The 25,858-nt window shown below is 32.9% G+C and overlaps 3 protein-coding genes across 5 annotated transcripts; 1 reads left to right on the top strand and 2 right to left on the bottom strand.

The window, feature by feature from the left end:
• LOC141484560 (oxaloacetate tautomerase FAHD2A, mitochondrial-like) lies at positions 1 to 11,651 on the bottom strand. The gene is made up of 3 exons (XM_074179529.1): positions 11,427 to 11,651; positions 8,858 to 9,186; positions 1 to 320 (listed from the first exon to the last, which is right to left on the bottom strand). Exons 1-3 carry the CDS (start codon positions 11,496 to 11,498, stop codon positions 170 to 172), a joined length of 552 nt encoding a protein of 183 aa, XP_074035630.1. The 5' UTR covers positions 11,499 to 11,651; the 3' UTR covers positions 1 to 169.
• LOC141484559 (uncharacterized) lies at positions 752 to 8,065 on the bottom strand. Its single transcript, XM_074179528.1, has 2 exons — positions 7,683 to 8,065; positions 752 to 2,417 (listed from the first exon to the last, which is right to left on the bottom strand). Exons 1-2 carry the CDS (start codon positions 7,715 to 7,717, stop codon positions 1,322 to 1,324), a joined length of 1,131 nt encoding a protein of 376 aa, XP_074035629.1. The 5' UTR covers positions 7,718 to 8,065; the 3' UTR covers positions 752 to 1,321.
• Positions 10,221 to 25,191, top strand: LOC141484561 (WD repeat and FYVE domain-containing protein 3-like). Of its 3 annotated transcripts, none has more exons than XM_074179530.1 (9): positions 10,234 to 10,386; positions 13,390 to 13,642; positions 13,732 to 13,994; positions 14,339 to 14,501; positions 18,688 to 18,862; positions 19,317 to 19,536; positions 19,998 to 20,147; positions 20,502 to 20,613; positions 21,089 to 25,191. In XM_074179530.1, exons 5-6 carry the CDS (start codon positions 18,859 to 18,861, stop codon positions 19,532 to 19,534), a joined length of 222 nt encoding a protein of 73 aa, XP_074035631.1. In that variant the 5' UTR covers positions 10,234 to 10,386; positions 13,390 to 13,642; positions 13,732 to 13,994; positions 14,339 to 14,501; positions 18,688 to 18,858; the 3' UTR covers positions 19,535 to 19,536; positions 19,998 to 20,147; positions 20,502 to 20,613; positions 21,089 to 25,191. The 3 variants fall into 3 exon arrangements, with proteins under 3 accessions (XP_074035632.1, XP_074035631.1, XP_074035633.1); XM_074179532.1 differs by lacking the exon at positions 10,234 to 10,386 and adding an exon at positions 11,493 to 11,512; XM_074179531.1 differs by lacking the exon at positions 20,502 to 20,613 and having other exon boundaries at positions 10,221 to 10,386.
• The last annotated feature ends 667 nt before the right edge of the window (positions 25,192 to 25,858 follow it).

The raw sequence follows: 25,858 nt of genomic DNA, 5'->3' as shown, positions 1-25,858 counted from the left end.
TTAAAGATATATTTGAGTGAGTAGTACTAAATGAATAGTAATGTCGTATATTCATTCATGTACATTTTTCTGCTTTTGAAAAACCTTAAAAATTTTGGAACTCGATTTGAAAGGGGGTATATTTCTATAGGAATTCTGCTTTCCTTTGTAGTCTTCCTTTTGCAAGAAATCAGACTATTATGTTTTTCAGCCTTCCAATCCCTTCGATTTCACTCTCCAGAATATCCCCTTTTTTCAAAAATTCCGGTGGGTTTCTATGCATACCTACTCCAGCAGGAGTACCCGTCAGTATGACATCACCTGGATAGAGCGTAACAATCCTGAAATACGAAAATTAGATGTATAAAAAATGACTTCCTGATCAAATCAAGAAAATGTATGATATAGACGTTTCATAAATCATACCCAACTACTATTATCTATTAAGTGTAGTTCTCTACTTGTTTTTTTTAATTTTTGTGAGATATAAAATTCAATAGCTTTATTATTCAGTTTTATATGCAAAAGGCGTGAAAAACATCAACGAGTGATGGAAATTCCTTTTTAAAAAGATTTATTTATTTATGAAATACAACTTTCAGCTCAGAAGAACGATGTTAACAGTGTGAATGCTAGTTACTGACTGACTTGAATAAAACAAATGAGCAAACAAGTAAATTCTGCAGAGTCAGGAGATAATGCTGAGTTCGCTTCTTCTCTGGTGGCGGCATGATATAATTCCTCCCTTCGCAGATTCAACTTCGGAGGTTACTGAGGAAGTTGAACGGTTCGAAGTTCTATTGGCGCTTCCAAAGGTTCCTTGGACTTCGATCTGGTTCGTTGCACTCTTTGGTAGATGAAGTAAGCCATGAAGACTACCAGAATACAGTATATGATGACAGTCCATGCACTGGGGGTAAATGGGATAAAGTCTGTTCTTGATAGAAGACGGTTTTCAATTATTCTCGACTTGATGTCGTGTAGCTCGTCTAATTCAATTTGGTCCAGATGAAGACTCAGGTTCAGTTTTGTTGCTGAAATTTGCTTGGGTATGTTTACTTCAGGAAATAAAATCGGCTTACTCTGCGTGGCTAAACGAATTTCATTGGAAATGACTTCTTGGAATGTCGTCAATTGGCAACCATTTGGTATCTCGATTAAGAATGAGCCAATCAGTTTGGTCATTTCTTCTTGTTGATGGCATTTCATTTTAATGGTTTCTTCATTTGGTAAGAGGCCAATCCATTGGTTGGATTCTTCGAGACGTTTGAACATTGATTGGGTTAGGTGGATATCTATTTGCTGGCAGCTGGATGGATCCTTGATGTCTATAAGCTGGATTTCACAAGGGTTGGTGTTTTTTTGCTTCGAAGAGGTCAGCTTGTTCACAGATGTATAACTGTGGACGGATTTTCATGCAAGCGTCGCTCATGAATGCGTAGTACAATTCATTTTTTAGTAAATATTTATTTCGCGGTACTATTGCCTTAAACTGACCCCCTGTATAAATAGGAGTTGAATAAAGATGGTAAAGGTTCAGTTCAGAGGAATAGGTTATTGGCACATGGAGAATATAGGTTATCTTGTTGTTGAGTATGTAACAATCAATTTTAATTAATTTTTCAATCAAAGGTATATTTTCTAAACTAATTTCTATCGGTAATTGATTTTTCTTGAACTTAATTTCAAGAGACTCTAGTTCTCTTTTTAGTTCATTAGTTTTCATTACACTTGAATGCATGATTCCAATTCTTGCAAAGGATATCGAGTTTTCGATGTCTTGAAGAATTGATATAATCATTTCGAACATATTGATTAATTGATTCATTATATCTTTGATAAAATTTGAATTTTCTCTGTAAGCATGATTTTGAACTATTTTTGAAATTTGATTTATTTTTTCTGCCAACATTTCTTCATTATGATTTATTTGCTGAACCGTTTTATTGAATTTATCAATCAAAGAGATTGCTAAAGTATTTTGTGTGTTTATATTATTTGTCAGTGCATTTTGATTTTGCTGCAGCTGTTTTATTAAATTTTCGTAACGTTCACCGTCATTTGCATCTAAGTTGCCGGTAACAGCTTTAAAAATTGACCCTAAGCCATTTATTAAACCTCTTTTAGTTCTGCTTGGATGTGGTAGTATTTCAATAAGCTTCTTTTCAGCATTTTCTTCTACAAATTTTAAAATTCTCAAATAGTTTGAGGTGTCTTTCAAATACTCTGCATTTTTTGAAATTAAATATTCTAGATTGTATGATTTAGTTTTCAATTTGTTAATTTCAGTTATTATCGGATTCAAATCATAATAATGAATAATCGAATGATAAAATTCTCGTACTTTTGCTGAGCCAAGTTTTACGGGAATCAAGCCGGGATTATTCTCAAGGTTTCGAAGTGTTATTGCTTCTTGGGTCGCGAGAACTCCGGGTAATCTGAAACGATAAACATATGTTTAGTTGTCGAAAGAGTAAACTCTTCGAAGTGGGCGTTTGACATTGTCCATGTGAATCTTTGCTTGATGTGCAGTAGATAGAATTTTTCTGTCTTTATTAACTGATGTAATTTTGCTGGGTTTAGCGAATTTATTAGCGTTCTTTTTCCGTACGTGAGTTTTAACAAATACCTTCTGTTTTCGTTTAAATATTTCTGGGGAGTCTCTATTTTTATTCAGTTTGGAAATTGTTTGTTGTTTCTTCGAAATAATGTCGGAATTTATTTTTGAATAAAGTAGTTTCGCACGTTCTTTGTGTTGTTCGACGTAGTCATTCAGAAGTATTTGGTTTAATTTCATGTCAAAAGGTTCGTTACTGGTTGTGTGACCATTGATAACATCAATAGGTTTCAATTTAGTTACAGAATGAATGGAGTGATTGTAAGCTAGAATTGCATAAATCATTTTCATTTTTATTGGTGTTTTTGAAAATCCTTTTGTATTGAGAAGGCGAAGATGCTCGGAAATGGTGGAATGAAATCTTTCAATGACTCCATTTGATTGAGGATGATTTGGAGAACAAAAGTGAACTTTAATCTTATGTAAAGCAAGTAGTTCCGTAACTACTGCATTTTTGAATTCAGTTCCGTTATCTAAAATTATTTGTTTAGGAATGCCATGGTGTGAAAAGAAGTTAATTAAATTATTCGCAACTTCAGTACCTGCGACAGCGTCGAGAAAGTATGCTTGTGCATATTTTGAGAAACTGTCAATTATTGTGAGAAATTTGGATTTTTCAAAGGTGAAAACATCTATGTGAACAATTTCAAAAGGACCTACCGCAGTGGGTGTGACATTCATCTGTGTTTTCACGGGGTTTCTATCATATTTACATCGTTGGCACAACTCGCATTCGTTAATAAATGTTTGAATCGAGTTTTTCATATACGGCCAGTAATATTTTTCTTTTATTCTTTGGAGTGTTTCATCGATGCCTCTGTGGTTTGATTTTCCTTCATGATAATTTCTGATTGTGTTTTCTATATCCCGTTTTTTCGTGACATCTAGAAGTTTCTTATTACATTTTTTGAATTTTAGTGAAGTACTTCTGAAATATTTTTGTAAGATCAATGAGAAAGGCTCATATAAATTAGGATCTTCGAAGAATAGGTGGTATTGATTATCTGGTACAATATATTCTTTAATAAATTTGATAGTTTCTTGTTCCAAATTATTTTTAGAAAGTTGAACATTAATTCTTTTCTTTTTCTCAAATAATATTGTGATCTTTGGTTTAGCTGGGGAGTGCAAAACTGATGAGATAACGATTTGGTTTTGACCATAATTAACAGCGTAATTTACTATTGGGATATTAACGATTGGGTTTTCGTCCGCGTTGGAATGAACAGTATGATTATCGGTTTGTTCGGTTTCTTGAGTATTTTCTAAGGTGGTTTCATTGTCTATCCTTGTACTGTTTTCGTGAGTTTGTTCGATTTCGTTGCTATTATTTAATAGGGAATAGATAGTTCTTCGAATTGGTTTTCAGTGTTGGCTGCCTCTACGTTTACTACCATAGAGATGTTGTCATTGTCTTGTAAAGGTTGACCAATTTCTAAGATATCTAAAGACGGTTGGTAGTCTGGGGTATCTAAGTTAGTATTAATTGAATTTTGAGGGTTAAAAGAAACAGATGGGCCTGCTAGACGCTCGGACTCCTGGAGTATGTCATCTAGCTCTTCCCAAAAAGTTCTTGTTTCTTTGGTATGTACTTCAACGCGTGACAAGGCGTCTGCGTTGGTATTGAGTTTGCCTTTTTTGTATATTATAGAGAAGTTAAACTCTTCTAGTTTGATTCTCCATCTCAGTAGTTTAGAGTTGGGATCCTTTAGTGAAAATAACCATTGTAGTGGTTTGTGGTCCGTTATGACATTAAATTTACGTCCATACAGGTACGGCCTAAAATATTTTGTGGCCCATACAATGGCTAATAATTCTTTTTCAATCGCGGAGTAATTCTGCTCGGAATCATTTAGGGTTCTTGAGGCGTATGCCACAGGTAAATCTTTACCTATAGTTCCTTGTGACAAGACGGCACCTAGGGCTACATTAGAGGCGTCGGTTGTCAAGTTAAAGGGTTTCGTGAAATCAGGGTATTGCAAAATGGGTTCGTTCATTAAGAGGTTTTTGCATGTTTCAAAACAGGAGATAAATTCATTGTTGTGTTCGATTTTAGCACCCTTTTTTAAGCATTTTGTGAAAGGTTTTGTGATTTTCGCGAAATTTTTAATGAAGCGACGGTAATATCCTAACAAACCAAGGAAACCTTTGATCTGTTTGGTAGTTTTGGGAAGGGGAAAATGTTTTATAGCTCTAATTTTGTCTGGGTTAGGTTTAACACCATCAGGAGTTATTATATGACCTAAGTAGGCAACTTCCTTTCGTAGAAACTCAGATTTGTCAAGTTGTATCTTGAAATTAGCATCTCTGAGCCTTTGGAATACGCATCTAAGTCGTTCCAAGTGTTCTTGAAGAGAGGTGGAAAATACAATTATATCGTCAAGGTAGGCGAGACATTTTTCGTTTTGGATTCCTCGTAAAATATTATCTATTGCCCTCTCGAAAGTTGCTGGAGCATTCTTTAAACCAAATGGCATCCTGAGGAATTCGTAATGTCCATTTTCCGTGTTAAATGCCGTTTTTTCGATGTCTTTTTCTTCCATCTCGATCTGATGGAAACCGCTAGCCAGGTCTAATGTCGTGAAATATTGACATTTCCCAAGCTTGTCCAAGAGATCATGAATGTTTGGAAGGGGATATTTATCGTCAATCGTTTTCTCGTTGAGCTTCCGATAATCGATAACTACCCTCCACTTTTGTTGTCCTGAAGCGTCAGCCTTTTTGGGGACGACCCATATGGGTGACGACCATGGAGAATTACTTGGTCTAATGATTTTTGAATCAAGCATTTTTTTTATTTGATTCTCGACTTCCTGTTTATGAATAAACGGGTATCGATAAGATTTCGAATATATAGGTATTTCGTCTGTCGTTCGTATGTGGTGTCTGATCTTGCTTGTGAAAGTCAAGGGAGTTCCTTCTTTATAGAATATATCAGAAAACTCTTCACAAATTTCAAGAATTTTTGATTTTTCTTCTTCGTTCATATGTTCGGTTCTTATCTTTGACAGGTCTAACTTTCGGTTGGTAGATATTTCAAAATTGTTTAAGTCAATATTTTGGATTTCATTCCTATCAAATTTTTCGACTGAGAAAGGTTTCGAAAAATCTAACGTTACTGGTTTAACTGTGTTATTTAAAATGGTTGTTAAAGCAAAACCGTTTTTTGCTGTACTGAGGCATTGTGGTATTTGACAATTATGAATTTTATAATGAGGTATTACAATTTCGCCATTAGGAATAGATGTTTTGATTTTTATCACTTGTTCTGATCTCGGCGCCACTGTGACTAAATTAAGTTCGTTACTAGTCTGATAAAATAAAAGTTTTATTTTTGTGTATGGTGTTATTAAATATCCTTTGTCGAAGTTAATACTAGCTTGTAGAATTTTAAGGTTGTCTAGGCCAATGAGACCGTCAAAAACGTTATGAAATTTAAATAAGAAAAATTTCAAACTCATTGGTTTTGGTAAATTGAATATTTGTGAGGAAGGAAGTTCTGCACTGTACTTGTGAGCAGATTTTTGAAAAACGGTAGATACTATAAATGGGTCATTTTTAATTGAATTTGGAAAATATTTATAGGCGATTTCGGGGTCAATGAATGATTTGGTTGAACCGGAATCAATCAAAAGTTTGAGGTTGCATTCTGGAAAAATTATGTATGATAGTTCACTTGAATTTGAGGAATTGAAAGAAATTATTTGTGGATTTGTATTGACATTTTCCGAGGCTCTTAATGAAAATTTATGTTTTCATTTTCTGGTGGTTCAATGTCTTCGGAAATAAAATGTTCATTATATGATTCAGCTTGATTATCAATGGCAATATTTTGAGCAGTATCAAAATATTCATCGGATTCAAAAGATTGGTCGGGTTCATTGATTTCGTCCGTTTCTGTATTAAATAGTTCTTCACTAATCCAATTTCTTGGAGGCTGTGGTCTCCTATTTGCAAAAGACGTGGATGGCTGTGCAAAATTAGTATTTCTTGTGGAAACACTCATTTGTGTTGGTTGAAAACGAGTATTTCGTGTTGATAAACTCATAGGGGAAGGTCTCGGTTGCGGTTTGTTTTGAGGTTTGAAAACATTTTGAGGCGGTTGTTTGAAAACCTGTGCATTTGTTGGAAAATGTTGTGGTTGAGGTCTAGACCTTTGTTGAATATTAATAGGCTGGGAAGGAAAATTATTTTGTCTTTGGAAAAAGTTATTTGGAGTGTTAGAATTGAATGAATGGTTTTGATTGTGCAAATTTGAGGTATTATTACTATTTGGGATATTTCCTGATCTTTGTTGTATTGGTCTTTGATTTACAACAGATTTTGCAACATTTCTATTTGAAAAATTTTGAAAATAGTGAACATTTTCCTCTTGTATTACATATTGTAGTGCTTCACTAAGTGAGTTGGGTTTCATACATCTCAGTGTGGTGCTTAAGGGTTCTTTGAGTCCGGATAAAAATGTTTTTAGTGCTAAATTTTGATAAAGTTCTCTTTTTAAAGTTTTGGCAACATCTGTTGTTTCATGAACATTTACGTAGCTACAGAGCAAATTCAAAATATTCAAGCACCTATCATAAAATGATTGAGCGTTTTCGTTATGAGATTGTCTGAGCATAACAAGGTCTCTATTTAAACAAACCTCGTCTCTTTGATCTGAGAAATTTCTAGTTAATATTGTTTTCAAATCTTGCCAATTTTTGGCTCCTTGAATGTTTACTATAGTCTTTGCATTTCCTTTTAATTTGGAAATGATTGAGTTCAGCAGATAAATGTTTTGAAAATTATCTACATTGATATTATCGTAAAAGTTTGTGATAAGTGATTCACTAATTGATAAAAATCTGTTAAGGTCATTGGGGTTGCCATCAAATTCTGGCAAGCAACTTAAATATTCTGCTTTAAATTGAGCCATATTTATATCAGGGAGTTGATTTGGCAAAATATTGAGAAGAGGTGGTCTCAGGATTGTGTTTTGTGTAGGAGTAGGGTTTGAAAATCTTTGTGAGTCAGTTGAAGGAGTATTTATATCCAAATTTTCTAATGCATTCAACAGTTGATTGAGCGACATTAAAATTGTACTTACAGCAATATGAGTACGACTTTGAGCATGGTATTCATCTACTTATCCACTATAAGGGGTTGTGTCTGGATCGGCTATTCTGTCTTCTCCAGGCAGTGCTCCTTGCAGAATTGGGCTATGTTGGTCCCAAAACTCGATGAAAGGCTGTTGACAATGGGTACGGGTCTCCAATAGACTGGGTTTTCTGAAGTTTGAGAAGCCACTCCGTAATCCAAGTCCACAAACTAATCACCAAAATTCAATTTCGAGTTCGATAATCAGTCAATCGTTAACACGAAAACTGCGCGATCGATTCGTCACAATTCTGATTATCCTACCGACTGCGCCAAAAACATCAACGAGTGATGGAAATTCCTTTTTAAAAAGATTTATTTATTTATGAAATACAACTTTCAGCTCAGAAGAACGATGTTAACAGTGTGAATGCTAGTTACTGACTGACTTGAATAAAACAAATGAGCAAACAAGTAAATTCTGCAGAGTCAGGAGATAATGCTGAGTTCGCTTCTTCTCTGGTGGCGGCATGATATAATTCGTGTTTGTAAATATTAGGCAGTTTATGGGATGCCTGTAATGGATTACGCCTTATCAGGAATGGGCAGATCAAGATGATGATGTTAGTTTTGTTTTGATCTAATCTATTCTAATTTTCTGAAAAATTGCAGAAAAAAAAAGGTTACATTTGGTGTTGTTTTGTTTTGTATACACAAATCTTGAAACTGATATAGTTTCATGCTCAAAATTTTATAGATGATAAATATATTTTCAACATATTAAGAAGTATCTTTAAAACCTATTTTTCAAAAAAAAGCTTTTCATAACAAAAAAATATCATTTTTTATGCAGGAAGTTTGGAATAGATTTTCCTATTAGGTTCACAATCTATGTATTACTATGACATGCCATTCATATTCATAAGTTCAATACTTGATAGATAACTATGTTTTTGAGATAATGTCCCATTCTGACCTATTTTTTACAAAATGCCATTCGTAACACAGAGTTAGATCTCATTTTTTTATAAACAAAACGCTTGAAACTGATATTATTTTCATGATATATCCATTACTGTGTCACTGTACTTAGATCATTCAGAAGTTCAATAATTTATAGATACCTATATTTTTAACGGTAAGTAACTATATGTATGAGCTATATGAAAACAATTTTTAACTTACTGAGACAGGTAAGATACCAAGAAGTCTATCTTGAATATAAGTTCCGATGTATTTCCATTCTGTTTCTGAACTCCATTAACCCAAGATTCAATTGCTAGATTAGATGGATCGACTTTGTTCTTAGTGACTACAGCCGGTCCTAGAGGACAAAATGTATCCATAGACTTTCCAAGTAAGAACTGCCCGTTGTTCCGTTTCTTCTGCCAGTCTCTAGCACTGATATCTTGAGCCACTGTATATCCGAATATGTAGTCATTGACTTGGTCTTTTCTTATTGCTTTCGCTTTTTTCCCTATCACGACGGCCAGTTCCACTTCCCAATCAGCACTCTATAAAACATTGATGTGAAAATGTTTATTGTATTGGTAATATCACTTGTTATCTAAATCTACTGGTAGCTATGATAATAGTTATACAATTTTCACAATAAATTTTATTTAAGACACGTTTTCAGTTGGATTGGTACATGAAACTATTCTACAATGTCTTCTATATATAACAGTAGGTAATAACAAAATTAAATTAGGTAAACGATTTCAATTAAACAGGGTGATATGAAAAAAAAAAACAATTACAATACAATAAAAAAGTAACAGGTAATGTAGCACACTACATTGGCCACAGTATGAATTCCCCATTGGGCCATTAGAGAAATATTGAAATTATGAGAAACATATTGAGCCGATAATAATATAAGTCTTAAAAATTATATAGGTAGTTATTTTCATATCTTTCCAATGTAGTAAATGTAGTCACTGAATATATTACTAAATATAATATTGACCCTTTATTGATTCATTCAGTTTCAAATCATAGTATTCTAAAATACATATGGATGATGAGTGAATATTCTTTAAACAACATTGATATTGAATATTACTGGAGTTTTTTCCCAACACCAAATCGTTATTTTTACACCTCGACACGTGTGGTCATCTTCAGTTTTATCTTCCTCTTGAAGATGATCACTTGGTGATCGAAACACGTGTCGAGGTGTAAAAATAACGATATGGTGTTGGGAAAAACTCCAGTAATATTCATTACTACACCAAAGGTTCCAAACAGTATATCACAACATTGATATTGATTTGATTGGTCATGGCGAAACATCAAGAGAAAATTCTATAATATGACTGCTCTTAAATGTGACGAAAGAAACGGATATTGTAATTACTAATTTCATTTTCTGTTTTCTTTCATAATAATAACAACCATTATTATTATAATTATTATATTTGAAATGAATCTGGAAATGTGTACTTACTAATTCTCAAATGTTATTAATTCACTTATTAAGATGATTTATAAGTTGATGAATATTAGGAATCCATTACTGGAAAAGTGAGCGAGGAGTTGGCAACACAGACAATGAGAATGCACCACGGAAATACAACACCGCAACCACGCCAACGCCGATCTTCCTTCTTCTGTTTTTCACAGCAGTTACCTTTTTTATGGTTCATATGTGTATTAAATTTTTAGGTTATTTGTTAGTAAGTGGATGTGTTGTGAAACTTGAAAAAACGAAGGTAAGAATTTATTACTTATAAAGTAGATATTCGCTTCTGACAATGTCATGTACAAATTCAGTTCCACACCATGACAATTTATGCATGCATTTTTGGTGTTATTCATATATATGTAGGAACACTCGACACAGGGATTAAACTTCTGAGATCTTTCTAAGGTTATAGTTTAAAAAACATCAGTATTGATTTCATTTTGATTCAAGCATAGATAATGTTATATCAATATGGGGTAGATATTGAACGCATCATTTGAATGAATATATATCGCTTGAAAGTGTAATTCCATTATTGGCTCAATACCCACCGAATGTTGATTCTATTCTATTCCAATATCGGTGGCAGCATTTGAAATGAATATACATATTGGCCTGACGGTTGGTTGCATATGTTTATAGATGCAGAGATAGATGCTGACATTTCAATATTGGCTAAGATTAAAAAATGAAATCGGTTAAATATTAGAGCACCATTTGAAATTATATTAAAAATGTTTGTGTCATTCATATGTTGGTTTGACAAATTAAAAGCATGTATACTGAAGTTATTCTAAGTAAATTTTACCGTAGCCAGAGAGGGTTCAATTGAATTTCATTTTTACAAAATTTCGCATTCACTGGCAATCACTATTAAACAGTTTGATTATGTCGGCAAGAAGTATCTAATGCTCAGTCTAGTAAAATGTTATATTGATTACGATATATGACGTCAAGTTATCACCCGAAGATGATTGTGGATACTAACAATCGAAATGTCGTGAAGTAACTTGGCTTAGAATCTTACTTTTAATATTCATTTCTTGTTAATAATTTTTTAAATTTTCATCTCATGTTGATGGTTCAATTTTTTTATTTTGCTTGTATTTTATTTCATTGTAATTTCAGTTTTTTGCTTAATATAATTGTTTTTCCAGCTAATGTTTTTAATTTTTTGCATATTCTTTCAGGGATTTCTAATCAATTTATATTATATTAGACAATGGAAATCTGAACTAATAAAAAGATAGTTTCAACTTTCGACTTTGGTGCATAAAAAATTCTTACGTTTGTGATTGGTGGTATCTCGACATTGCTGAAAGGTGCAACGATACAAGAAGATAATTTACTGAAGATCATTGGTTCTTGAGGTAGTGGTATATTTTGCTCCTCACAATGTCCACTATAATTAAGTCCCACACAGGCAACTTTGTCTGGATTGGTAATAGGGGATAAAAGTTCAACTTTGTTGAGAGGTGTTACGGATTTACCTTCTGCAACTATTCTGAAAAAGAAAGATATAGAGTTGAAAATATTTTTGGTCTTCTGAGAGGAAATGGTTCCATGGTATTATAATCTTGAAACAGACAGGGGCAGATTGTATTTCTTAGTTTGTTACCGCTATACTTTTTACAGTTTAGGACAGATATAAATTTTTTGTCTATATCTATAATCATTATAACACTGAGATGTTCTAAAATATTTTGAACAATAATAGAAATATCAGAAGTTGTAGTTAAAACATACCAAAAATCTTACTGCTGTAGAATATTTATTAAGTAAGTTTATCATTTTTTTCTTTTTAAAAACAACTCGAAAACTATAACTTTCTCACTGGAGTCAAATTTTTTCATGAGTGAAGCATTAGTAGACTTATCTGTAGTTACTGAGATATCCATTAATTCGTTTAATGTGAAAAAAATAAAAATTTCATAATGAAAAAAAATATATAGCCGAGAGAAATGTAGAGAGACAATTCAGTTCAATACTATTAAAATATAATTACGAAAGATTTTATACAAAAAAAATACGTTCACTATGATTTTGTACTGTCGCTGCCAGTTACGTTGGGTTTTCGTCTGCGTCCCAGGGAAAAGTAACAGTTTCAACTCTTCTCTTCATAGATTACTGATTACTTTTGAATAAAAATAGTTATGATATAAAATTTTCAAAGGTACCTACTACCCCCATAATGTGTTTCAGAATGTGTCCGCCGCTATTTATGATGAAATATTGTGCCAGAACCAAAAATAGAACAGATTTAACTTTCATCATTGAGTTTAAATGTCGGTAGTGAAAAAACTGATTTTCAGATGAGTCTGAAACAAATGAAGTTTTGAAAAAATACCCATTTTCGCAGAAAAATTAAAAATGGGAAAATTTTTCTTCATCTCTGTATTTCTGTGAAAAAAAGTCTTTATCTCCAATTGTTTTGTGATTATTAGAAAAAATGGTAATTTTGACATAATAGTTTTTTCAGGAATGGTGGAATCTGAAAAAAGTAACAAAACAATTTGAAAACACGAAAGGTTACAATATCTGCAAACTGATGATTCACTGATAAATTATTCATCAGAAACAATTGCAAAGAGTGTTCCTAAACCTAAATCTCTGGCTTAAACGAGAAATATAAGGATGAAGCGAATTCATGACTATTTTAACCATCTCAATAACAGTGAACTATCTGAAAATAGAACTCAGATACACTGCATTGGTATTTTAATATTCTAATGATGAGTAGCGATGTTTCGATCAGAAATACATCTTATTCAGTGGTACTAGTCTGGTCCGAAAGTATTGTTTTGAGAAATCTTGAATGAGATCGGTAGAAAGGAATGGAAATTTCAGTTAAAAAAAATATAGTATCCTTTCAAAGATATACCGAATTGACGTTTTTGTTGAAAATTGTAAACACAGCACGGTGCGAAGACTTTCAAGTATTATTATTGATATTACCGGCAAGTTCACCTGTACAGACCCGTACTTATTTAAAATATTTATTTTGGTTGGTGAATTTATATATTTCAAAATGAATATCATTACATTGTGGAAAAAGTTCAAATTTCTATGAAAATTTCAGTTTGTAATACTTTCACTTGTAAACAAATCAACATAAAAAAATTATATGCACAAATTGCAACAATCGAAAATGTCTGATATAATTTCTGTCGAGTTTCCACCTGCTAATTTTATCCATAACTTTTACAAAATGTTGAAAAATATTTCATACTCATTCAGATTTTCATTTCAGAAGTGAAGAGCCCTGTAGGTCAAATATTACATAGAGAACGAACTGTCCTGGCAGTCGAACAAACTAAGGTCTTGATGCCTCCTTTATTCAACAAATATGTGGCCTGGGGCTTCGCAGACCATTCATTTAGGATAGGAAACTACGAAAGTGACAAAGCTGTTTTTGTATCCGAAAGTGCGATACAAAATAACGGGGAGATTTTAGCTTGCGTTTGTCCGTCTCCCAAGTTGATTGTTACAGCAGGACTAGTTCGGTAAGTAACAGTTTTTTTTTTGTTTAATACTGAAATATTTATGTCGACTACGAAAATATTTAATTTAAACAATAATTTTTGGAAAACAGGTTGTGACAGTGTGGGAATATGAATCAAGTTAGAAGAATCTGAGCATCAAACATAATTTGTATGCCCATACTAATGCCATTGCTTGCCTCGCAGCTAGTCCGGCTTACAAAGTCATCATATCTGGTTCGAGAGATTGCACGGCGATCATATGGGACTTGTCTCGAGGAGTTTTTATCAGGCAGCTCAGAGGTCATGCGGGACCAGTGGCGGCAGTCGCAATCAATGATTTAACTGGAGACATAGCAACCTGTGCTGCCACTTGGTTAGTTCTATACATCTGTGTATACCTAAAATTTCTGTTTACTCTGCTGATTTCAATTTTACTTCATTTCATGCAGCGCTTCATTTCATAATAATGTCGTGCTGAATTATGATTTCACCTTTTCTGTATTTGATTCACTATTTAATCTGTTCCAGGTTCTTTTAGTTTCTTTTTCCAATTTCTTTATTTTCGATTTATAATATGATGATAACTTTTTTGCTTTTTTCACTTTTCATTTGTGTTCTTTAACAATATGGATTATTTGTGTGAATATGGATAAAAAAATCATTGCTGAAATGAATATTGCTCTAATGCTACCTTTTATTTATTTATATTTTTTTCAGGTTGCATGTTTGGAGTATAAATGGCGATGAATTATCAAATGTAAACACATGTGTAGGAAGAGCTGATAGAATGCAGCAAATTTTGTGTGTGGCCTTCTCACAAACTCACGAATGGGACCCCTTGAATGTAATCATGACTGGTTCAACTGATAGAGTGACTCGAGTGAGATAGATAGATAGATAGATAGATAAATTTATTAATCTTTTAGATGTACAATAGTAATACAAATAAGATAAGTCAAATGCACAAAGTGGAATAAAAAATATAAAGTTATCAATATAAAAAATATAAAGTTATCAATATAAAACGCCTAGTTACATCACACAAGTAACAAATTTTTTAGAACATGTCAGCTTTAATTACTAGCCAATGGTTCGTGTTGCATTGGATAGGACAGCTACATACTCATCAGTAGAGTATACACAATTTGTTATCAAGAGATCTTTTATATATATTTTGAACATGTACTGATTTAGTTCTTTGACATGGGGAGGTAAAATATTGTAGAGGTTAACATCAATTGAATTCCTCTTCGATTTTTGTAGTCTGAATCTACTTGGCCTTAATAATTCACATCCTCTCGTGTTATAATCATGGAAATCACAATTTCTATTCTGTGTTAATTTATTTTTATGAATGTCTATCAAAAGTTGATATAAATAAATAGAAGGTACCGTCATTATTCGCAACGATAAAAAAAGAGGTTTACAGGAGTCTGAGTAACCAGCCCCAGATATGATCCTCACCGCTTTTTTTTGCAAGATAAATATTCTATTCGCGTTGCTGCTATTCCCCCACAGAATTGTCCCGTAAGATAAATGAGAATGAAAAAAAGCGTAGTACGCCGACAGTATCGCCTGTTGAGAAATCAAATTTTTTAATTTCCGAAGAAGAAAGGTGTATTTGGACAGTTTAGTGCTAAGTTGTTCAGTGTGCTCCAACCAGTTCAACGTATCATCGAGATGTATACCTAGAAGTTTAACACTGTGCCCTTCCAACAAAGCGGTGTTAGATGTAAAAATGATATGTTGAGTTTTGTTTTCGTTCAACATGAGATTATTTTTTCTGAACCATATGTCAGCTTTCATTTGAATTTGATTTATATCGCGCACCAAATTAGACTCAATTTTCCCAGATGTCGTGAGAGTGGTATCATCGGCGAAAGCAAAACAATTGTGAGGTGACATGTAGGAGAAGAGATCATTTACATATATTATGAACAAGAGAGGGCCCATAACCGAACCTTGAGGAACTCCACATGTAACTGGTTCTAAATCAGATACATTATTTGAGTCAAGTGATACATATTGATATCTGTTAGTCAGATATGATGAAAAAAGAGATAAAGGGGTTCCTCTTATGCCATAGTCTTCTAGTTTTTTTAATAAAATGGAATGGGAGACACAGTCAAATGCTTTTGTGAGATCACATAAGGCAGCAATAGTGTGTTCTCCTTTTTCAAAACAAGTTATTATATTTTCGACTACTTTTTTGACTGCGTTGATGGTGGAGGATGATTTCCTAAATCCGAATTGATTTGGGTTAAATAACTTGTACTTCAGAAAATATTCATAAAGCCTATTTTTAAGGATGATTTCAAACAATTTTCCAAAGATTGGAACGATAGATATTGGTCGGTGGTTTTCAATTTCATCATCACCGCCTTTCTTAAAAATTGGGACAACTCTTGTCACTTTGAATTCACTTGGAAATACACCCTTTTCAATACAAGCGTTGAAGAGTACTGTAAGTGGTTCAATTATATATGAGGCTGTTTCCTTGACAATTTTACTATTCAGTTCGTACGCATCCAACGAGTTAGAGTTTTTCAGATTGGATATCGCACTAGCAACCTCACTGCTTAGAATGGGTTCCATGAAAAAGGATCCTGATACATTAGGCCTGTCCGATTTAGACAGAGGAACAGAACAAGAATTTGAAGGGGACAGATCCTCAGAGATTTTTAAGCCTATGTTTACGAAATAAGAATTAAACTCGTTTGCAGTGAACTTAATGTCTTTTTTTTTGGTACCTTCACCATTCATTTCTAGTTTAATGAGTCTCCAGCTGTCTCTTACTTTGTTGTCAGAATTTAAAATGAACTCATCGTATGAATTTCGTTTTGCAGATATTACCATTTTTTGGTATTCCCCGTTTAATGTAAGATATGCCTGTTTGTATCTATCATCATGTGTACAGTCAAATATCGTTTTTATTGCAAGAACTTTATTTTTCATGTTTTTTATTTGATCGTTTATCCAGTAACGCGGTTTTGTCATCTTGCCTGAAACGTTCTTAAGAGGAAAGTTTACATTTATTAATCTTGTATAACAATCTAATAGAAAACCAGTCATATCCTCAATTGAGCTTAGCTCGAAGAAAGTATTCCAGTCAACTTCATTAAGGGAATTTTTCAATTTTTCTAATCCAGTTTTTGTAATGAATCTCTTTTTTTGAATTGATTTGCTGTTATTGTAGATACTTTTAATTTTTATATATTGGCCATAGTGGTCAGATAAACACGGGTCGATAATACCAGTTTCGAAATAATCTTTGTTAGGTATGTTAGTAATTATATTATCAATACAGCTCTTTGTATCATTATCAACTCTAGTAAATTCAGAAATTGTAAAATTCAGTCCGAAAGAATGGAATATCGAGAGCAAGTTTGATTTGTTCGAACTGGGTACCAGAAAATCAATATTGAAATCCCCTAAAATGATTAGTTTAGAAAATTGAGGATGTAGATAGTTAAACAATTCTTCAAGCTTACTAAAGAACATAGAACAGTTGGAAACACAAGAAGATCTATAAAGTGTAACTACAGCTGTGTGAGTAGCTAACAACTCAATGCCACATACTTCCATTTCTCTTTCAATACAAAATGAATTCAATTTTAGTGGCCTCACCTTCAAATTTTTCATTGAATTTAAGTATATAGCTGTCCCACCGTGCATATTATTTTTGCGACTGAACTGAGAAACCAAATTATATCCAGGAATTTGACACAACTTTAAGCATTTTTCATCAAGCCAATGTTCAGTCAGGCACACCACATCATATCTGTGTTCATCTAAGAAGACATGTAATCTTTCTAGTTTATTTTTAATAGAACGAATATTCAGATGAAAGACACTCACATTGACTTTAACATTTACATCACTGTCATTGCACCCGTTTTGTTCATTACCAGGTAAAAACTGAGTTATTTGTGGATAGTTTAGGTGGATTGTTGATGCTGAGGATCCAGCGTCGTGGATGGCATCCTCTTTTTGGCAAAAAAAGATACCAAAGCTCCGTTTGGCCATACCTCACGCCTCCATGCTTTATTAAGTAGCTCCCTTTTTATTGTCACCTTTGCAGATGCATAAAGATCTGGCCTTTTCGAAGAATGAGCTTCGCATTCAAGTCCTGGCAGAGATTTACTCAAAAATGTCTTTAGGTCCTCTGGTTTTGTACCTGGTTTGAGCCTGGTTACGTGAAGTGAGACTAGTCTTGGAACTGTTTCCACTTCACATTCTTCCTCAGTCTGCCCAACCAGATATCTACGTCTCCTTTTCTGTATTACTTGTGTCCAATTTCCATTTTCATTAACTTCAGTGTGTTCTATATTGGTTTGATTTGGCACTGGTAGTTTTCTTGAAATGTTATTTTCAGCTGATTTTATGGCATTGCTAACTTGTTCTGCAGAAATTCGTTTCTGTTCAACTTTTACATTTTCTTTTGTGTTCTTGTTAACAATTAATTTTTGTTTGTAGGTCGGTCGAGTAGACACTGCTGGTTCAACAACTAAATCCACCTCCGTTGCAAAAACTGTTGACGAATTTGTCATGTTTTGTATCGGAGGAGACTCCTGTTTTTGTTGAGATTTTTCTTGTAGATAGAGGAGTTTTTCTTGCAATTCTCGTATAATGAAGTCCTTATGTTTAATAATAATTTTAAGGTATGTGATTTCCTTTTCCATATGATTTTCGTCAATATTTTGTATAACATCGGCACAGAATATATTTAGATCGGGGGTATCAACCTCATTTATCGATGGCGTGTTTCCCTTAGGATTATGGTTAGTTTCATTTTCAACTGTGATATCTTGGCAGCAAAACATACCATCATCACTTATTTTTACACTTTTCATTCTCCTTGCACAACTGGGATGGGCCACAGATGCACACTTTATGCATTTTATAGCTGTTTTAACTTTAGCAGAACAATATTTACAGACGAAATTTAACGTGTCCTTCTCGCTCGCCATCGCGAACACTAATTATATATTTTGTTTTCTTTGCTACAAGAAATAATTATTTAGGCAAATAATGTAGTTCTTGACATATTAAACATTTACTTTTAGATGTGGTCAATAGATTATGTTCAATTTCCTGAGGAAGAAAGAATCATTACAACTTCTTGCAAACCAGTGGTAGAGTCTAAATCACCAAAACCTTGTAATGAAAGTGCAACTAAATCTTCTCCCATACACTATTGACTTATCAAGCAAATCAACGTTCCCGGTACTGGATCTATGAGTGAGCAATTTTATTGTTTCAGTTCATTATAACATTTTTTTTAATTGAGTGAATGGTTAAAAAACTGCAGGAATTTAAATTTCTCTTCATTTTGGATCAAAAAGGGGGGTTAACTTGGAAAAAACATAAACACTAGGACATACTACATAAACGGCTGTGGTGATATATTGTGTCGCCAAAAAGAGTGACTTTTACCAGTGAAATGAAAATTGACTTCTTTAAAATTTTCAATCACACGTCCAATACTGACTCAAAGGATGGTCAAGTTTTAGTTGGAACACCCTTTTTATAATCTATTAATGTAGAAGAAAGAATTTCACAAGAAATATCCCCCGCTCGTTTTTCAAGTTGATACAAAAATAATCTATGGTGAAATCTGTAAATTGTGATATGCATGTAGAATATTTCCCGCGAATTTCCAAATTATAAGTTTCCATTAAATTTCCTATTCTAGGTAGTCTCATGAAATCAGGTTCTGAGAGCAGTTTATCCGAAGAAAATGTTAAAAGTTCTGTGGATAGGCAAAAAAGTAACTATAGCAGCACCAAGGAATGGAGAAGTGAACAGCAAGATGAAAAGGAAACTTGCAGTGATACCGAAGAGTGTGCACCTCCTGTAAGCTCCTGCGAGGCGGAGAAGATCGAGGGTGCATGGTGGTTTCAGAAAAAGTGAAGGTAGGAGTAGGAAAAACAATTGTCTCGCCGCGGCCGAAGCCAGTTTGAAAACGGACATTTTTATTTTTTTTTCATAATTCTACTAGTTTCTGAACAAGGTTTTAAGATTTTTCCTTTTGACATTGTAAACGAGCTTGTATTAACAAACCAAGTCATCACACTTATATATACTTACTATTCCATATCTGAAAACTATCGAACCAATTTTCATGAAACTTGCTCCATTTCGTAGACAAATTATTCATAATCTGACTATTACTTTCTGAGAAAAACGTGTACAAACATACATACCTACAAACATACACCTATAAAAAAAATTATATTTTTTTGAAGCCCCAATAACTTAGTAAATGTGAAAATATCATAGTGTCAATGATATTACATACCTATATGTCAAATTGTTATTAAACTCTTTTTTTTGAGGTTGACAAAAATTTAATTTCAATTTTTTTTTTATTCAGGCGGTAATAGCGCCGAGTGTGCCAGCATTGACGTGGATGATGGATCAGGAATGAGAACTAGCAAATCAGATACAAGCCTCACAGATTCTTTTGTTAAGATTTCTGAAGCCAAAAAGAAACCAATTAATCCCTTGAACTCTCTTAGACCCGGTAAGGATATTTCATTTCTGCTCATTCGATTTTTTATCACACTTTCATATTTTTCTGTCATAAATTGAAAAGATTCTGATGGTACATCAATCGATTCTACTGAAAATATGTTTCAAATTAACCAAAATTCAACAAATTATTAATGTAGGCTGACGATATTGAACTATTTTCAGTAGGAAAATCTAAACGTAAATAATCCTGCGCTGTATTGATTACGTCATAATCAATAAATTATCCATTTACATACAGGGAAAAAAGAAAAGATGTTCCTGTCCTTACAAGTCCTATCAATCAAGAGTACCTTGAAGCAAAAATTTGTTAGAAGCAGTGTATTGTTTTATTTAAACATTTCAGGTTTCAAATGGCAGAGACAGTTGGTATTTAGAAGTAAACTCACCATGCACACAGCTTAGTACAGAAAAGATAATGCCGAACCTGCTTCTGTGACAGCTTTGGCAGTATCAAAGTAAGTAAAACTGTTCTGCTAATTGTATAACATACTCTCAATTTCAGAGACAGATATTTTTTGATGATACAATCACTTGAGAGGTGATGAAAATGTCCAATTGTTTCAAGAGTTTGGCCTTTCATGGTATTATATTTGAGAAATCTGATACTCGGTAGAATATTTTTTTAGCATCAATTAATTTATCTGAATAATGTGCACACTCTTGAGACACCGATAAAATTCTATGAAATGTTTTCAACCGATTTTTGACTAAGGTCTTTTTGCTCTTGTCATAAAATTACCAACATCACTTCAAAAATAAAATTTGTATCAGTTCCTCTAGAGGTTTTTCTTATAGTAGTTGTGAAAGTGTTATATAAGTTGCACCTGCTGCCACAATTTTAATTGTTATGTTGGTAACATAGCCCCTGAATTTCAGTCTTGTAGGGGGTATGTTTCTGTGTATAATTATTCGATTATTATTTATTTTTAGAGATCACCGTTGCGTGTACGTGGGTGATACTCGAGGTAGAGTATTTTCTTGGAGTGTTTGTGACATCCCGGGAAGAGCTGCCGACCATTGGTTGAAAGACGAAGGGGCGGATTACTGTGCTGGATGCAGCATTAAATTCACAATATATGAGAGAAAGCACCATTGTAGGAATAGCGGACAGGTATTCTGTTCAAAGTGCAGCAAGTTTGATTGTGAAATATCTCGTCTACGCATACTGAAGCCAGTTAGAGTCTGTCAAAGTTGTTATGCAGCTCTCAAAGCTGAACGTTGAATGTCATAGAAATTCTGTTGAACCTCCATTTACATCTAACAAAAGCATGGTTATTCAAGTCAATGAATTTTTTGTGGTGAATCAGATACACCTTTTTTAATAAAAAGATGGTAAATTTTCGTTATGTGGACACCCGGCGATTTTGAAAAAATTTTTGATTGTACTTACATATTTTGATGCGTAGATTACGAATCCGAAAGAAAAAAGCGGCGCTCTCCCTTATTTAGAAAGTTACGGCCCTTCAAAGTTCAGAAAAGGGCAAGCAACTTTTTAGCCTTCTTTTTCACTAAATAAACTATTTAAAAACACAAGCATTTATTCACTAGGTCACCTTTACACCTTATTCCTCCTTCTGTAACACTTTTCACTTCAATAATCAACATTTTTCTTATAAAAATGTTAAAAAATGTACGGAGCTGCTTTTTGGGTACATATCACTGTATTTTACGTTTTTAAGATTAATGATATGGTTGGTACGACTGATGCAGTCCATATTCCTGAAGTAATTCAAATGTTTTTTACCTTCATTCTTTAGATCATAAATTGGTTTTTGGTGATGTATTACGAATTTGAAATAGTAGGCGACGGCAAATACCAACCGCTTTTTTCTGAAATGTCACTAGTAACTAACCTAAAAATAGAATAATGTCACCAGGAGAAGCATTCGTTTTTAAAGTAAGTTTTTTATAAAAAAAATATTGATTATTGAAGTGAAAAGTGTTAAAGAAGGAGGAATAAGGTATAAAGGTGACCTAGTGAATAAATGCATGTGTTTTTAAATAGTTTATTTAGTGAAAAAGAAGGCTGAAAAGTTGCTTGCCCTTTTCTGAACTTTCAAGGGCCGTAACTTTCTAAATAAGGGAGAGCGCCGCTTTTTTCTTTCGGATTCGTAATCAACGCATCAAAATACGTAAGTACAGTCAAAAATTTTTTCAAAATCGCCGGGTGTCCACATAACGAAAATTTACCCTCGAATTTGTTGTTGAATACTTTTATGAAATATGTTTATTATTATTAATGTTTGAAATACTGTTTTAATCGATAATTTTTATTATTATACAATTCTTTTCATGTTTTATATCATTAATTTTTATAATCATGTGATTGTCTAGTGTGTACAAGTATTTAAAACTAGTTGATTACTGCGTTGCAAAAAAGTGAAAGCTAGCAAGAGAAAATAAAAAAGATAAGATGCACTGAACATTTTTATATGAAAACTCTTCTTACTGGGTGACTAGCATTAAGTACCGTTTTAGCAATTTTGTTTCTTTAAAAATATTGATATAAATTATCAGAAGACAAAGGATGGCTGAAAAACGAGAATACTGCTAGAAGTTGTCGAAGCAGAAACCTTTATTTTTCAAAAAAACTTGTCACGTTCGTTCAACTATTAAGGGAACAGATATTTGACATAGGAATGTAGGCTTTCACGGCTGGCGTCAATGTTTTGACTGGCTTCCGGGTTCTGCCGTGATCTTTGGTTGTAATCTCCAAACGTTTCAACTGTAACTGCGGCAGTCATCTTCAGTGGCGTGATAGGTGTGATTGATGACTTGTTTATTTTGTGGTAATTCATGATCACTTTAATGAAATGAATAAAAACACTTTTGTCTAATTACCACTAGTTTATTTTATTTATACGACCAGTTTCGGGTTAACCTCATTATCAAGTATAGAACTGAAATGTGAACTCTGCTCTGCAGGCAAAACCGGTAGAAATTTTGACGTAAAGCTCCGTGAACACGTCTATTTGGACAAAAAATCTACAATGTATAAACATCTTCAAGAATCAAAACACAAGATAAGTAAAGATTACCTCAAAATCCTACACATATGTAATGAAGGGAAAAAAATAAATTTGTTGGAAGCCATAGAAATTAACAAATCAATTAAAAATCAGAAATATATACCCCTAAACGAGCAACTCGATTTATGTAAGTCTCCACTCTTGAATTTATAAGTTCAACAACCCCTATTATCTTCAGTGTTGAATTTTAAAGTTGGCACCCTGGTTCGTTCAACTACCCTAAAAACTCACGATATAACCGAGTTTTCAAAATTCACATTTCAGTTTTATACTTGATATGGGAGGTTTGAACTCGAAACCGGTCGTATAAATGAAATTAATTAATGGTAATTAGACAAAAGTTTTTATTCATTTCATTAAAGTGTTCAGTGGCGTGGTCGAAGTACTCTTTTTGACGTGAGTTTCAGTTGACAACGACAAAGCCACTGAAGATGACTGCCACAGTTGCACTTGAAACGTTTGGAGACCACGGCAAAACCCGGAAGCCAATCAAAAAAGAGATTTGATATTTTGACAAAATACAAAACTTGGAAAAGTAGTCCATTGATTGATGAAGAATTCAAAAATAGATGGCTAGTACGTCAAAATCCATATCTGTATTAAAAAAATATGGTTTCATTGGGTGATAAATAATATTTTTGAAAAAATTCAAAGTTTTTCTTTGTCATTGAACAAATTTTTAAAAAATACAACTTCACTGACATCGGAAAATTTTCAATTCCTGACTTGAAGTCTGTGGAAATGTATTCAGCTGAACTGGCTAGGTGGCGCTTTATTCTCCATGAATGAATTTGTATGATTGCTTTTCAAGTAATAAGGAGAGTTTCATTTGTTGCATCATATCATTATTTTCATTGTGAGCTCTTAGACTATAAGCACATGTTACCAAAAATTATTTATTTTTCTTATTTATTGGCTGTTGATTTTAACAAAAAACTCATTAAATCTTTGCAAAGAATGAATATACCTGCCCTCTCTTGAATATTCATGAAATCCTTCTTGTCTCAAAAAAATCCATTCAAATAATGATATTTTTGAGTATGATGTCTGGTGTAATATTTTCTAAACTGGATTACTAAAAATTGTTGTTATCAATATTTCATGTAATACATTAAAAATGTATTTTTAATGATTTCATAATAAATTAGAAAACTGATAAGTTGAGCACCAGATTCTCAAAAAAAGGACATGGGGACCTTTGAAAATATAAATGTGTAATATCTATACAAATGAAGTTTAAACTGAGTTAAGATTTTGAATTTCAGAACAACTGGAGTTCCAATATTCGTGATGAGAAATATTAGTCCAACTTGAACTTGACGATGAAAATCATTTTTCTTCTCTACTTTAGCTTGTTCTCTTCAAGTATTAATTTATACAGAGCAATATCTTTAGAACAATAACGTTTGTTGCCTGCGAGTGGTTTGAAAATAAAAAGTTAGAGTGCTTGTGCAATGATAGAGTTGGTTTAATGCGAGAAAGAGTTTGAATGAATTATTCATATATTTATATAGTCATATATTTTATTAACTATTTATCACAAAAAATAGTTTTCTGATTGATAATAAAACTCATTGGATTAAAGTATTCAGCTATAAATATGTCATAAAAGGGTACAACTATAATTCAGATTTATATAAAAATTTAAAACATTTTAATTTTCAGTTCCTATAGAATTTTAATGTGTACATTTAATTTGGTATCTTCCAAAAGTTAATTTTATCTAAAATACTTCCAAAGTATTTCTTGCATTATTCCCACTCTATTATAAAAGTGACTCCTCTAATGATATTATTTTTATAACCAACCATTGTCCGAATATAGAAAAAAAAGTTGTGCACAGGCATCTGTAGACAATATACATGTGCATTATTGTGCATTCCAAAGTATATTTCCTTATATTTGATAAATGTATGTGATATCGTAGATTCCTAGCATGTAGGTACTAGTGTAAATATGCCATGTCTTGAATTGAAATGAATAAAAAATTATGACTCCTGTGAACATTTATATTTGTTCCTGAAGGACCGTGTAGGATAGACGGGCACAGTATACTTATAGAAGGCTAATATCTCCTACTTTGGGCCTATTCAAAACACTATATATTTTATAACTGCAAATAGGGGGCAATATATTTTTGAAAAACCATTAGGGGGTCATAAATGTAAGAAATATGGTGTGTGTCTTTGACATCTGCTTGCTAGCATTTTTCTACTGAATATTTTCATTGCTATTCAATTTACAATTCATCAGAAGCCTCCAAATATATGATATGTTTTATATTTGATTTGTGATAAAGTAGATGATATACTCAAAGTATTGTTTTCAGAAGAGTATTACTATATATTTATGTACATTAATGTAAATTTGTGAATTTATTTGATATTGTTAGTTGAAAAATGCTTTTTTACTGTCAACTTGTTCAGGTTTCAATAATGACAGTATTTCCGATATTTTCATTAAATTTTTCTTCATACTGTAAGAAAAACGAGTTCTAATTATACCGAGAAAGCTACTGACAGCGCCATCTCCGCGCGAATAGGCCAAGCCAAACTATGATGATAATTCTGTCAATACAGATCCCTAATCCCTAGCATTTACACCGGAATGAAATGAAAAATAGGTTAACGTCGATAACGAAAAGATGTAATCGAGGACTTACTAAAAACGA

This window comes from Leptinotarsa decemlineata, unplaced genomic scaffold, assembly GCF_025532065.1.
Source record: "Leptinotarsa decemlineata unplaced genomic scaffold, Ldec_3_MD MMD2_tig00006134_RagTag_RagTag, whole genome shotgun sequence".
NCBI classification, from domain to species: Eukaryota; Metazoa; Arthropoda; class Insecta; order Coleoptera; family Chrysomelidae; genus Leptinotarsa; species Leptinotarsa decemlineata.
The sequence above is the reverse complement of the archived record's forward strand: the minus strand, read 5'-3'. Positions and strand labels throughout refer to the sequence as shown.

Bases quoted from the DNA above. Each gene is read 5' to 3' on its own strand.
- LOC141484560 (XM_074179529.1), bottom strand. From the start codon at position 11,498: ATGATCTTCAGTAAATTATCTTCTTGTATCGTTGCACCTTTCAGCAAT. The intron at 9,187-11,426 runs GTAAGAATTTTT...AATGTTTTATAG, and splicing joins AGATACCACCAATCACAAAC to AGTGCTGATTGGGAAGTGGA. The intron at 321-8,857 runs GTAAGTTAAAAA...TTCGTATTTCAG, and splicing joins TTGGTATCTTACCTGTCTCA to GATTGTTACGCTCTATCCAG.
- LOC141484559 (XM_074179528.1), bottom strand. From the start codon at position 7,717: ATGAATACCATGCTCAAAGTCGTACTCATATTGCT. The intron at 2,418-7,682 runs GTAAGTACAATT...TTATCGTTTCAG, and splicing joins AAAGTCGTACTCATATTGCT to ATTACCCGGAGTTCTCGCGA.